Source organism: Apium graveolens, chromosome 7 (genome assembly GCF_009905375.1).
Source record: "Apium graveolens cultivar Ventura chromosome 7, ASM990537v1, whole genome shotgun sequence".
NCBI lineage: Eukaryota > Viridiplantae > Streptophyta > Magnoliopsida > Apiales > Apiaceae > Apium > Apium graveolens.
This window is the reverse complement of record NC_133653.1, coordinates 1,479,383-1,495,126: the sequence shown is the minus strand read 5'-3', so window position 1 is coordinate 1,495,126 and position 15,744 is coordinate 1,479,383. Positions and strand designations below refer to the sequence as shown.

General features: G+C 34.4%; 1 protein-coding gene across 1 annotated transcript; it reads left to right on the top strand.

Moving 5' to 3' along the window:
* The first annotated feature begins 7,934 nt into the window (after positions 1–7,934).
* LOC141672203 (receptor-like protein 9DC3) lies at positions 7,935–11,043 on the top strand. The gene has a single exon (XM_074478741.1). It carries the CDS (start codon positions 8,001–8,003, stop codon positions 10,908–10,910), a length of 2,910 nt encoding a protein of 969 aa, XP_074334842.1. The 5' UTR covers positions 7,935–8,000; the 3' UTR covers positions 10,911–11,043.
* The last annotated feature ends 4,701 nt before the right edge of the window (positions 11,044–15,744 follow it).

Here is a 15,744-nt window from a genome sequence, read left to right as displayed (position 1 = left end):
AAGGTACTGAAAATTCCTGATCCTCCAGAATACAAGCCAAACCACGTATGTATTGGGGCGTTCGCCCTTGTGCTTCACTCCGATTAGCATGTCCACTTCCTCCAACCTCGGGGTATAGGGGCATCCCATAAGGGGGTTAGTGGTCACAATAGTTGAATATTCATATGCAAAGGGTTGAGGATTCACAGGTGCATGTACCTGCTGAAATTGGGAATTCGTCCCTTGAGGAACTGGGGGATTCGCCCCTTGTGGCTGAGGCTCAGTTGCCCCTATTAGGGTTCCTCCTTCATTGGAAGCATAGGTTGAGTGTGGGGTGTAGGGGTATCTCCACCATCGATGAAATCGTTTGGGTTGTCCCAGCTGGTGTTCCTTCGGGGGCACTGTTCCCGCTCCGTGTTCTCATCATGGTTGTTCTAATGCTTTCCCATAGACGGCGTCAAATGTTATGGATAAAAAAACTAGGTTATGTTTATTACGATATTTATTGCTAAGGTTTGAGAGCTCAAGGCCTTTAATGGCTGCTCTTGTATTTTGTAGCTTAAATCCGCCTTCACAAGATGCCTACGTATCTCTGTGAGTTTAGAGAATCAAGCCAAAAAACGTAGTTCTGATTGATGGGGTAAGACCCTTTATATAGATGTTGGATGTCCTTGAATTGGACTGGGGTTAGGACACTTTTTGAACAAGTCTTAGACTATGGATAGACTTTGAAGTCCTAAAATTAAGGAATCAGACTCTTTGTTGGTGTAGGTGCCCTCAAGGATATCTTCCATAGAGTTATATCACTGATTGGACTCATTTAATGAGTTGTTAATTCTCCCTATTTATTAATTACGAAATTAATAAATAATCAAGGCTTCAGGCCTCATTAATTGGGCTTTGCTACTGGACCGCATCGGGTTTAATTAATTCAAAATTAATTATATTTTTAGGCTAATTTTAGGCCCATATCAAGTTAATACAAGTAAATATTTATTCTAAAAGATTGCATGATTTCTTTGCTTTCCAGGAAGCTGCATTGTGCTTTAGAAAGTAGTTGTAAAAGAATTCTCAAAGTCTTCGTCCTCGTTAATTCCGTGCACATTAAGACTTTGGAAGAAGAGTCTCAACTGTTTGAAATGACCTCCTCTTCTAAATAAAACTAGATTCTGACTGACACCTAATATATGTACAAGCTGGGCCGGAGCTGATTATAACACATGCATCAGACAAAAGAATTGAAATCTCAAGGATGTTTCTACGTGGCCTACTAACAGATGTACAACCACGGCATCAGCAAAAGACTATCAGCTACTAGTTTAAAGTATATGGCTTAAAGTACATCGGGAGAGTAGAACATTTCATATTTAAGGGGATTGATACTTAACTGTTTAAAAGACCTTTCTATGTGATGTCTATCTTTCGCTCTCTTCGGAGATTTCATACCTTCTTAATAGCAAGTTGGTTTGGGTGTTTGAGTTTGTTTAATTATAACAAATTTAGGTGTTCCACACTTTTCGAAATAATTTATAATTTTTATGAAGTACTTCCCAACTTATGCCGAAAGATTGATTTCACATTTTTGGCCCTTTCCGTAGAGCAGATATTGTATCGGTATTATTTTAAGAAAAAAAGGTTAAAGATTTTTGAGAGAATTGTATTCTATCTTAGCTTTTCAAAAACGCGTTATTTCTCAAAGTATTGGCCTATTGATTTTGTATTTTTCTAAAGATATAGGAGGTAAGTAATACTCTATACATGTTAGCCAAGTTCATATAAATCAAGTAGGGTTTTATTAAATGAATAGATAAGTTCTCAACGTTGTTGATTTGAAATTTTTTGACCCATTTCACTTTTATTAAAAAATAAGTTAAACATGAACCGAATTTTAAGGTTTGGTTTATAAATAAGTAGAATTTAAACATAAAATAATATAACTAGAAAGTTCGTAAACACCATATTCGTGAGAACGAATTATAATTTAAGTTGTTTGTGATTATGAGTTCGTGAATAAGTTAAATCATAGTTAGTGAAATATATTTGCGAGTTGTCCGTAAACATATTCGCGAATAACGTTCTCATTAATAAATCGATACACGAACAAAATTTTAACCGAATAAAAGTTTGAGTTCTATAATTTTTAAAAAGTTAAAACATGAGCAATTAAAAGTTCGGCTCATTTATCTAGTTCTCTACTTATTTACCGTTACCGCCCTACAAGTTACCGCCCTACAAACACAGACTAGAGACGTATTAACACCCACTAATAAAATTTTAAAATAATTAATTATAACTTAAAGTTTCTTAAATTGATAAACGCGACATGGAGATTTTAATTTACCATTTCTTCGGTTATTAATTTTTTAATTATGATTAAATTATAAAATCTTAAAAATATAAAAATAAATTTGGATAATTGTCTATTTGAATGACAATATAAACTTTTATCAAATTAAATTAACAAAAAAATAGTTCAAATAAAATTATCACACAACAATTGAAGATTAAAAATTTTTTATTTGAATTATTACACAAACAATAAAATTAAACATTACTTTAAACATCTAATTAAACCTAGCTAAATTAGATGGAAAGTTATATGAAATAGGCTTCATCTAAATATTTAAGAATTTCATATGAAGCTGAGTATTTCTAGTTAGCGTGTTTTGTACAGTTAAAACATTGCATTCTAGCTTCAAAAAGATAAGCATTAACAGTGAATTTCATTTAAACTAAACATTTAAAATTTGCATGTAAAGTTAAGCATTTCTAGGCTTGAGCTACCCTATCTTGAACAGTAGAGAATTGCATTGGAGCTTCAAATGTAGCTTTCAGACAAACCATCATCTGTCATTTCTATCATATTTTCATTCTCGGAATGCAGGTCACTGTTCATTCGAGAACATTATTCTTTTTCGAACTTATCTTCTTACAATTTAATGCACATAAATTTATTCTGAACGATTGCATGATTTCTTTGCTTTTCTGGAAGCTGCAAGCTGCATTGAGCTTTAAAAAGTGGCTGTAAGAGACTTCTCAAAGTCTTCGTCCTCGTCAATGCCTTGCACACACTCCTAACACATACACATGCATCAGACTAACACTACCAGCTAGTTCTCAAAATCTTCGTCTTCTCTTGCTCCTACTTCACCCCAGATAATAATACTAGATTCTGACCGACACCTGATGTATGTACAAGCTGGGACCTGACTATAGCACATGCATCAGAGAAAACAATTGAAATCTCAAGGATGTTTCTACCCAGCCTACTGATTTTGTATTTTTGTCAAGGTACAGCAGGTTAGTAGTACTATACATCTTAGTCAAGTTCATTTAAATCAGAAAATTTAGATTGATCAGTGTCGCATGGTTATAACTTATTTGGAACCTTTTGTAAACACCCCATATTACATGTTAGCTAGTCAAGTTCATTTAAATCAGAAGATTTATAACGATCAGTATTCCTATAATTTATTTGTTACCTTTTTAAATGTGGAGTATTATAAGACTGTCTAGTTTTATGTATGAAACTAAGAATGAAAATAAACATATCCAACTTCGACTCTCCATAAGTTTTCCAAGATATTTTTCTCTTGACCAGAAAAAAGTTGCATACCATCTTCAAAGTAAAGAAGCTCTCAAAGACTGTTGCCCAGCAATGTAACGGTCTTCGTCTCCCAAAAGTGCTTCTATTGCTTACCACATATTATTAGACGTAGATAGACTAATTACTTTCTGCAAAGAACATTCTCTGCAAAGAACATTCGCATTTTACTTAATAAAATTAACAAACTATCGCTCCACCAAAATTTTTAAAGCCAAATGATAATGAGTAATTTCATCACCAGTTATATCGCAATCATTGTGATGATCATCTTCTGGCAACACCACCTTGCTTCTTCTGGCAAAACTTGAATATCAGTACTCCTCCAATTTGCTTGTAGTTCATAATAGAATTTAAAAATTCTATTATGAACTAATAATAAAAAGTTAAACAAATTTACAAATTGCTATATATTATTAACTTAATAAAATTTATAGGTTATTTTGCTTCACATATTTAATCAACTAATGAAAAAGAATATAAGGTCACATTTAGCTTTTTAGACAGATAAGGTTTCTAGACAACTTGATCATAAAAGAACAAAGAGAGGAAAGGTTCACTTGTGGCTTGAATATAAATTGGTTCAAAAATTAGACAAGTCTTTAATACTTCATGTCCATTTTTGTCAAACTCGGTACTTATTAGATTATTTCAAATTATCTCTTCCGACACGAGTAACAAATTGCCTTTCCTTTAAATTTCAAAAAAGGAGTATGTAAGAATTTATAAATTAAGAATTTTCAAGTCACTGAAACTCATTTTTAGCCCATTTTGCACAATAGATATTGAAAGTTCAGAAAATTCCAGCTTCAAAGTAGCTCTCAAAGACCCATTGCCATCATCTTTCCATTCCTAAAGTCTTGGTCTTCGTCTTCAACTGCTTGCGGATGAAAGAAAGGATTCTGAGCTTGTATCTAAAAATGACCCTACTGCATGGAATGTTTCGAAAGAAGCAAATCATATACACATGGGAAAGAAGCAAAGCAGCAAGTACATCAATTTGGAAGTGAAGACAAAGTCCAACTGCCGTATTAAATCCATTTGCCACTTGACTGACCCAAACATCAACTTCTGGACAATCATGCCACCACTGTCAAGTTCGTGCCGGATCAAAGTGATAAAGTATGGAGAGAAAAGAAAAAGTCTTCGTCTTCGTTGTAATGTATACAACATGCTGTAATTTATCTAAAAGACTCATTTCACATCATCTTTTTATTCTCCAAGTCTTCATCTTATTTTCCTTAAAAATGCTTCTATTACAATTTATAATATATCTAAAATGACCCCTCTGCATGGAATCTTATGAAGCAAGATGTACAGCAGCCATGGACGAACTAGACTTATACATGCATGTGGAAATGAGTTTCAGATATGAGAAACTAAAAACACGACTTACATTTGCATCATCTTCGGGTTCTCAATGTCTTGGTCTTTATCTTTTACTGTCATCCTATAATATCTGAAAGGTAGAAAATAAATTGTAGAGATCAGACCTGGGAATATTACCTCATGTTCCAAATTAAATTCATTGTATACAATAGATTCTTTAAAGAAGACATGGAATTGGTTTTACATGAACACACAAAAGTTCAAGAAAGTTTAGTGAACTGCATTATTTATGTCCCGTTCTTGAACATTCCAGCTCCAAAATCCACTCTAAAAGACTCTTTCAATTTGCATTAATCATCAACTTTCAATTGTCAAAGTCTTGCTCTTTGTCTTTGCACTCTGGAGTAATTATAATCTAGAATCTAAAAAGACCCCTCTGCATGAATGGTCACTTTGTAATGTAGAATCTTTTCCAAGAGTTTATGTTAGTTTCTTCGGCTCCTCGAAGAATTTTCCAAGCTATTTGTATCTTAACACGGAACAAAGTTGCCCTTCATGTAATAACTTATCGATCTACCTAGATTGTTGAAGTCTAATATGACATTAAAAGTTCAAGGTTTAAGAAAATTGACAAAATGTCATTAATTCAGTTACTTGAAATTGCATTTCATCTTCAAATTGAGAAATAAGCATATGCAGTTGAGAGTCTATCAATATCCATGAAATTAGTCTGTCTGTCTACTAATTATGGGAGTGTTAAGTTACAGTAGGTCAGTTTTACTGCAAGTGCCAGCCAAGTTCAGTTAAATCAGAAAATTTAGAATGATCAGTGGTATTCCTATAATTTATTTGTAACCTTAATTAGATATTGAATTCATAATTCTGGAGAAGAAAAAGTGATAAGCTAATAATTAGGAAGTTTAGTGCCAAAGGTTTTATTAGGAAGTAAATCTGAAGCATCTCTTAGCATAATCGGAAGTCTGGGGCAATGTTATCCGTATGCAGGAAACTATTCAGGGAGCATCACAGGTCAAGTTTTCTGTATCTTAAATTTTGTACCTGTATTAAACTTGCCACAGTTCATTTGAGAAAATTATCCTTTTTCCAACTTATTCTTCTTATATTTAATAGACATAAATTTATACTAAAACACTGCATAATTTCTTTGCATTCCTGGAAAGTGCACTGAGCCTTAGAAAGTAGCTCTAAAAGACTTCTCAAAGTCTTCGTCTTCATCCATCCCTACACATTATCACAACTTTAGAGATGACTTGACTTGGTTTACTTCAAGTTTTGGTCTTTGTCACATCCAACTTTAGAGCTGGTGTCTATAGTTGCCCCCGGTGTTCTACCGCTTTAAATGTGACAATTATGCTCAAATCTTAGTCGTCTACCTTCTAATGCTCTTTAAAAGTGCTCATATTGCGCGCACCCCACATCATGAATTCTAACTCGCACCTAAAGTCTATACAAATACATCAAACAAAAGAACAGGGTGCTCCTATTGCACCTCACCTAATGTATGAACAAGCAGGGTTGGACAGTAATACTATACATCTTAGTTAAGTTCATTTAAATCAGAAAATTTAGAACGATCAGTGCTGTATTCCTATAATTTATTTGGAACCTTTTGTAAATGCTGAGTATTATATGTCTGGAAAATAAAAAGAAGTAATAAGCTAAAGACTGACAAGCGAATCCTGAAGAGGAACATGTAGAAATTATATTGGTTTTGCTTGATGAAAAGAAGGTTTGATAAGAGAGTTCAGAAAATTTCTTTAATTCTTTCATTTTCTTGAAATTGCATTGCAGCTTCTAAGTTTTAAGTAGTTACCGGAGACTCTCATTTTTATCATCATTTCATTCTCGGAGTGCTGGTAGTTGTCCTTTACTGCTCTAGAAGTGCTTTTGTTGCAGTCTGCGGATCCAGTCCCTTACTAGATCTCCGCAGAACCCACCGATCAGGAGACTGACTTGAAGTTTTTAAAAAAATAACCCCTGCATGGACTCTAAACATGCATCTCGTAGCTAATTCATTATGCATTGTATGGTTTAATAAAAAACAAACTGCATAGGGTTATTTTGGATTAAAGTAATTAAGATTTTTAACGAGAATAAAAATTAAGATTATGAACAAAAGAATTTGGCTACATATCTCAAAGTTTACCTAAGTTTGATAAAAACATTATGAAGTTGAACTAGATGTTGATCGAATTGGTTTAATTGAAGAAACAAAGTTTGAGAGATTTCCTAGAAGTTTCATTACCTTTTCCTGAAATTGCATTCCAGCTTCAAAGTAGCTCCAAACACTCATTTCCATCATCTTTCGATTCTTAAAGTGCTTCTATCGCAGTCCACATATTAGTAGACATGCTTCAATTCATCTAAAATGATCCCTCTGCACGGAGTCTTCTGAACAACTTTGGTCGGACTTGACTATAAATTGATTCAAACTATCAAAGAAGTATCAGCTAGTTAAAGTGACCGCTGCGTCAACTATCCTGAAAAAAGCAATTATTATCTAATGTACGATGTATTAATATTAATGTATATTATCAATGTACATAAATTATAATTAGGAATAACAATTACACTGCTAATTTACATTGCAGCCTGCTAATAATTAGTAGACAGACTATTATCATGAAGGTTCGAAGATTTTTTGTTGAGTCATATCATCAATTTGGAGAAAAGACCCTCATCTACAGCATTAGCTGGAAGTTTTTGTATATACACTAGATTGCACAGCAGATATGGAATTGGTTTTCCATCCAGAAACGAAGGTTTAAGAAAGTTCGGAAAATTGCATCATTATTTTCCTTTTCTTAAACATTCCAGCTTCAGAATCCGCTGTCAAAGACTCATTCAATTAGTATCACTCATCATCTTCCATTTCTGAGCAAAGACTATAAGGTATAAGCTAGTATCTAAAATGACCCCTGTGCCCTTCTGAAACAAGCTAATAAAATTACTTAAAAAAACTACTTTCTGCAAAGAACATTTATAATGAAACTAATATAAATATCACCTCAAACTACAATATTTTACAAAATATTCCTCCACCAAAATTTTTAAAGCCAAAATGATAATGAGTACTTTCATCACGAGTTACATCGCAATCATTGTGATGATCATCTTCTTGCAACACCACCTTGCTGCTTCTTTAAGTCCCGAAGAGCAAAAAACTGCATTATTCCACTTTAAGCAAAGCTTCAATATCAGTACCTCTACAAGAAGTTGCTTGTATTTTGATTCTTTTTTTAATGGATATGAAATTCCTTCACATGCAAAGTCTAAGAATTGGAGCATGAGTACTGATTACTGTATATGGGAGGGAGTTAGCTGCGACCACAAGACAGGGGACGTGATTGGACTGGATTTAAGTTGCAGTGGGCTGGAAGGAGCCATTCTTCCTAACAGCACTCTCTTCCAGCTCTCTCGTCTCCGCTTCCTCAACCTTTCTCAGAACAACTTTTCCCTCTCCAACGAGTTCCCTCAAGAATTCGGTTTCTTTGCAAAAGGTTTGACACATCTCAACCTCTCTCGTACTTGGTTTCCAGGGAGAGTTCCCTCAGGAATCTCTCATTTGCACAAACTGCTCTCACTTGATCTCAGCCTCAACTATAATGCTAAACTTGAAGCTGAAGTGTTTAATTCACTATTACAGAATTTAACTCAACTGAGAGTGCTTAATCTTAATGAAGTTAACATCTCCTCTGTTTTACCCTTTAATTTGTCTTCTTCCCTAGAAGTTATTAACCTTGGGTATACTGGTTTATATGGAGTTCCCTCAGGAATCTCTCATTTGCATAAACTGGTCTTACTTGATCTCAGTGAGAATAATGGTGTTAAACTCGAAGATGAAGTATTTAAATCACTCTTACAGAATTTAACTCAACTGAGAGTGCTTAATCTTGAAGGAGTTAACATCTCCTCTGTTTTACCCTTTAATTTATCTACTTCCTTTAGGTTTCTTAACCTTCCGGATACTGGTTTACACGGAGTATTACCCCAAGAGGTTTTCCACCTTCACAACTTAGAGGTTCTAGACCTGGGTGGTAACTTCGATCTAAAACCAGTATTACCCAAAGTTAAGTGGGGAAGTAGTGCTACTCTCCGATGCCTTTCTCTTAGAGAGATAAACTTCAATCACGGAGGTATACCTGATTCAATAGGGTATCTTGAGTCATTAGCGGTTTTGGACCTCTCATTTTGTAATTTGTCTGGGCCCATACCAAGATCCATAGGGAACCTTGTTCAACTTACTTACTTGGACTTGGGCCGCAATAATCTCAATGGCCCAATTTTAACACTTCTCAATGGCCCAATTTTAACACATATAGCAAATATAAGATATTTATACCTCAATTCTAACAATTTTAGTGGATCCATTCCACAATCAATTTCTCAACTTGTGAACCTCACTGGTCTTGATTTTTCATCAAACAATTTCAGTGGTGTTTTGAACATGAGTATATTTTCACCCCTTGAATCCCTCGAATATCTTGGTCTTTCTCATCACCATTTTCTCTCAGTGAGGAGCACAGCTATGAGCCCACTCCCTCCTACACTTTCCATATTGGGATTGTCATCTTGCAACATGAAAGAGTTCCCACACTTTTCAAAAGATGCAGAGATCTCATTGTATTCATTAGACCTATCAAACAATGATATTGAAGGGGAAATTCCTGATTGGATTGGGTCAGTGAGTAGGTATCTGAATATTTCTCACAACAAGCTAACCGGTGGTCTTGAGCAACTACCTTGGAATAGCATTGAGTACCTTGATCTCCAGTCCAATAATCTTAATGGATCATTACCCGACTTTATCTGTAATTCAAGCTCTCTTAGGGTACTCAATTTGTCTCATAACAAGTTGAGTGGTGTACTCCCCAGTTGTGGAACACAATTGACCTTTCTTTCAGTGTTTGACCTGCGGATGAATAACATACAGGGGAGCCTTCCAGCAAACTTATCAAATTTTCTTAATTTGCAAAGTCTGAATTTGCATGGAAATAAACTAGGAGGAGGAATTCCTTCTTCTTTTTCTAGTTTTAGTCTCTTAGAAACTCTTGATCTTGGAAGTAATCATATTAATGATACATTCCCGCAGTGTTTGGAATCTCTTCCAAATCTGCAAGTTCTTGTTCTGAAATCAAATCATTTTCATGGTCTTGTAAACAAGAGTTGTAAGATAAAACACCCATTTCCTAGCTTGAGAATCATTGATCTATCTAAAAATGAGTTTTCTGGTCCTCTTCCGACAATGTATATCAAAAACTTCGAGGCAATGATGAAAAGTGACGTGAATAAAGTGAAGGCTAAGTATATGGGGTTTTCCGTCGATATCAATGCAGGCTTTTACAGTGATTCCACGTCTCTAGTGATAAAAGGAGTTGAGGTTGAGTTGGTTAGAATTTTAACTGTGTTAACAGCCATTGATGTGTCAAGAAACAATTTTGAAGGGGAGATTCCGGAATGCATTGGAAATCTAGTCTCACTCAGATATCTCAATTTATCATCCAATCATCTCACTGGACACATACCATCCCCGCTTGGAAAATTGCTAGTGTTGGAGTCACTGGACCTCTCCCTGAACCAACTTGAAGGGAAAATTCCTCAACAACTCGCCAGTGTATATACACTTGCACGTTTAAATCTGTCTTGCAACCAACTTAGCGGTCAGATTCCAAAAGGTTCTCAATTCAATACATTTGGCAATGATAGCTATGTTGGTAACTTAGGGCTGTGTGGATTTCCATTGCCCAAAGAATGTGAACATGAGAGTGAGGGACTAGAAGATGGTGAAGATGATGATTACTTTTTTAGTGGTTTTACATGGGAAGCTGTGGTGATTGGGTACGGCTGTGGAGTGGTGCCTGCATTTATCATCGGATACTTGATGTTGCTAGCTAGAAAACCAAAATGGTTTGCTGGAATTATTGCCAGGGAACTGGGACTCAAGAAAAGGAGGATGGAAATTAAAATGCGATTTTAATGTTTTGTATCTCATGTTTACATTTATTATGTTAAATTACTTTGATAATATTCTTGTTTTTTCACTTTTTTTTAGTTTGTTATCAGTTGGATTTCATTTAACTAATAACAAACTAAAAAACTACTGCCCATTTATTCTCAGAGTTTTGATCTTTGTCTTTTACTGTCCTGCGATGCTTTTACATTAGGGGATAGAAAGGCTAATAATTATGTGCGAATAACTTATGCATTCAAAGATAAACGGATGGTTATCGATCCAACACCAAATTACCCTATGATTATGAAAGAGATGATCAACTCTCTTCGGAAGTTGTTAAGTGATTAGTGTAAGTATTGAAAGTAGTTCTCAACTCATCAACTCATCCATTCTCAAAAACATGGACGTCAATCTTGATCTTTTAGTTCCACTGATAATTTTACCTAAATGTGACTTGACAAATAAAAAAGAGAGGTTAGATATCAATTATTTAGAGGATGTTTACCATTAATTTTACTTACATGAGCTTATAATAATAAGGTTTATGATAAAATGTTCACGTATTAGTTTCTTTAGCTATTTAATGCCCACATATTAGTACACACAGACTACAGTTCATCTAAAATGACCACCCTGCATTGATTCTATTGAACAATCAGGGGCGGACCTGACTATACATGCATGAGATAAAAACTATCAACCCTAAACAGAAATTAGAGGAATAGCAAATTAGGTCTATATCATGTTTCAGTCAATTGTACAGAATATTCCCTTCTCCTAAACAAAATTAACAACAATAATATCTTTACTTGTAAAACATTTAACATATAGATCATGTAAAACTATCTTCACTATGTCTATTCTTGTTTGTCAATTTTTAATGTTTCTTATACATTAATCTTCTTTAAATCTTCTCTGAATTGTCAATATATACATGAAATGAGATTAATCTGTTTGATTCTAGAAGAATAGAGACACTTGCTAATATATACTTATAGGGGATGTTTTTCATCCATTCTAGCCCACTTTGTACGTGAAATTTCATATTTTATTATTTTCTGTCCTTTTCTTTGAAAATGCATTCCAACCTTCAAAGTTGCCCTCAAAGACTCATGGCCGTCATCTCTTTGATTGTCTAAGTCTTTGTCTTCTCCTGTACAGCTTCTATTGCAGTCCACATATTAGTATACAGACTACAATTTATCTAAAATGATCCCCTTACATGGACTCTTATGGACAACCAGGGTCACATAATAGTAGATGCAATCTACTATTAGAGAAAAACTATTACCTCATTAAACTGACCTCCTTGCAATCTGCATCAACTCTATTGAAAAAAGCAACTCATACCTAATTATGTACTGTGGTCTGTGTATGAATATGTAGATGTAGAAAAACTATTCTCTAGTATAAATGACCTCTCTGCATCAACTCAATTGGAACAAGCAACTCCCACCTAATGCACTATGCATTAATATGTTACACTGATAATTTTCCGTATACATTTACGATCTCAACTGAAGAGGTTACTTAGATTATCTAAAAGTGCTTATATTGCAGACCCCCTATTATACCTAACCACTCCCATAATTAGTAGACAGACTAATCTCATGGATGTTCATCAATATTTGATTGAGCTATATCATTAATATGGAGAAAGAGACTCTCAACTGCCATGTTAGCCGGTAGTTCTTGCATTTAAGTTGTAGAGAACTCAGTGTAACTTTCTTAGCTCCAAAAGTAGCTCCCACTGGCCGATTCGCATCAACATTTACTTCTCAAATTACAAACCCATATTGGTTAATTATCTAGGCAGAGCATGAAGATCAAGTTTTCTGCATCTTCATATTTTTACTTTTATTAAACATGTCACAGTTCTTCGGAGAACATTATCCTTTTTCCAACTTATTCTTCTTATAAATAATATACGTATAAATTATTGTAAAAGATTTCTTTGCTTTCTTGGAAGCTGCATTGAGATTTTGAAAGTAGTTTTAAAAGACTTCTCAAAGTCTTCATCCTCATCAATGCCATGCACATTTCAGGCTTTGGACGGAAGACTCTCGGCAGTTTGATATGACCCCCTCTGCATGGACTATTGTGGAAAAGGTGTCACTTTAGTACCCTACAAATTATCACAACTTTATAGCTGACTTGACTTGGTTTACTCCAAGTCTTGATCTTTGTCAATACATCCAACTTTAGAGCCGGTGTCAAGAGTTACCCCGCCTTGCCCCGGTGCTCTACCGCTTTAAATGTGACAATTAAGCTCAAAGTCTTGGTATTCTATCTTCTATTGCTCTTTAAAAGTGCTCAGATATGTGTGTAACTAAAAACTATACAAATGCATCAGACAAAAGAATATGAGGTAGTTTAAAGTATATGGCCATAACGTACACGGTGAGAGTATATCATTTCATATTTAACAGAGTAAATGGTTTTAACTATTAAAAGACCTCTTTATGTAATGGAATCTCTTGCCCCATTTCCCTAAAGTCGAGATTTTATACCTTGTCAATAGCAAGGTGGTTTGGGTGTTTGAGTGTATTTAGTTAAATAATAGTTTGCAATTTTTGTGAAGTGCTTCGTTGCTTGTGCAAAAAATTTGATTTTTCATTTCAGGCCCTTTTTGTACAATAGATATTGTACTGGTATTACTCGAAGAAAGAATGTTAAAAACGGTTGAGAGAGATGCATTCCAGCTCCAAAGTGAATTTCAGAAACACTTTGTTTCTCAAAGTCTTGTTCTTCGTCTTCGCCTCCCACAACACAATAAAGGTGCTCCTCCCACATAGACATTAGTAAAAAATTAGCCATCTTACTGGCTTTAACAAGTAAAAATTTGTTTTTGAATTAAATTTCTTGGGTTATTAGTAGATTAGTAGATGGACTACAATTCATCTACACTGACCCCTCTGCATTCCATTTCAGCATATTAGTAGATGGACTACAATTCATGTACACTGACCCCTCTGCATGTACTCTTTTGGACAAGAAGGGTCGGATCGACCCCAGTATAAATGACCTCTCTGCATCAACTCAACTGGAACAAACAACTCAGTCCATTTTTTAATACTAAACAAGTCTTTAATACTTCATGTCCATTTTTTGTCAAACTCGGTACTTATTAGACTATTTCAAACTATTTCTTCCAACACAAGTAACAAATTGTCTTTACTTTAAATTTCAAAAAGGAGTATGTAAGAATTTATAAATTAAGAATTTTCTATTTTGATAAAACATTATGAAGGTCACTGAAACTCATCTTTAGCCCATTTTGCACAGTAGATATTGAATTGCTTTTTGTACCAGAAGAGACGAAGGTCTAAGAAAGTTCAGAAAATTCCAGCTTCAAAGTAGCTCCCAAAGACCCATTCCCATCATCTTTCCATTCTCAAAAGTCTTGGTCTTCGTCCTCTGCTGCATGCGGTTGAAAAAAAAGACTGTGAGCTAGTATCTAAAAATGACCCCGCTTCACGGACTGTTTTGAAAGAAGCAAATCATACACACATGGGACATGGCATACATAATTAGCAGCTAGTTTGTCAATTTGGAAGTGAAGACCAAGTCCAACTGAGTATTAAGTTGGATTTTTCGCTTTCAAGAGAACCAACTTGACTAAGTCTAACACATGGGGTTAGAAAGTACCTCATGCCCCAGTTGTATACAAGCAATTTCTTATATAACCAACTTTACTGGCCCAAACATCAACACACAAAAGTTTAAGAAAGTTCAGAGAACTGCATTATCTCTTTCCTGTTCTTGAACATTCCAGCCCCAAAATTCACTCTCAAAGACTCGTTCGCATTAATCATCATCTTTCGGTTCTCAAAATCCTTATCTTCGTCTTCTACTACCCTAAGGCCATGTTTGTTTGGAAGGATTATAATTCAGGGATAATAATCCTTTCACTATAATCCCCTCCTTATTTTTTTAAGGATTATAATCCTTTAAAACAGTCCAATCCCGTGTTTGTTTCCAAACATATCTTAAGAATTATAGTCCTTTAACTAGTCATATCCCTTGTTTGTTAGGTAAAAATTTATAGATAGGATTAATCTTATATCCTACTAACTCTCGAACCACTTTCAGAGGTTTGATGCAACAGACGTATTAAATGCATAATATGCACATATAAGGACATTATCATACTCAAATGACGAACTAGTTGATGTAATACCATCAAATCATCCAAGGAGGTCATAATGATATCTATAAAGCAGTAAATAACTGATTCGCAGAAACAACATAAACTTTAACACATGAATTAAAACTTGAGTCAGACATTCAAACAAACAGTTTGTCTACATTAAAAATTAAAAAAAATAAACTACTAAAAAACAACAGAAACATATCACACAAAATAAAATAACATAACAGATACATAACATTGCATTATCTGAAAATTGAACTTGTTTTAAATTAAAAAATTATTCTATAATCAGAATGCATCAACAAGAATTTATCTGATACACACAGAAACACAAAAACTGATATCAATGTAAAAGATTCTTACCAGATAATAATAGAGATTGTAGTTATTTAGAACCAGAAGGAAAGTTGTAGGTATATATTCGTTTGTACAAAAGCCATGGAGGCGGCTATGGAGGCGGCTGAGTAGAAAAAAAAATTAATGAGAAATGCAGGGTTGTAGATATACATAGGTATGGCCGTAATTATTGTAACAAAATAAGAGTATTTTTGTCTATAACATTTTAATACCCTTGTTATACCTTCACTGACGAGGTATTATATTATCCTGTTGGATAGTAGAAAATGTTATCCAGCTCTTATCCTAGGATTATAGTCCATTGCTCTAATTTGTAAAACAAACAAGGGATAACTTTATTTTAAGGAT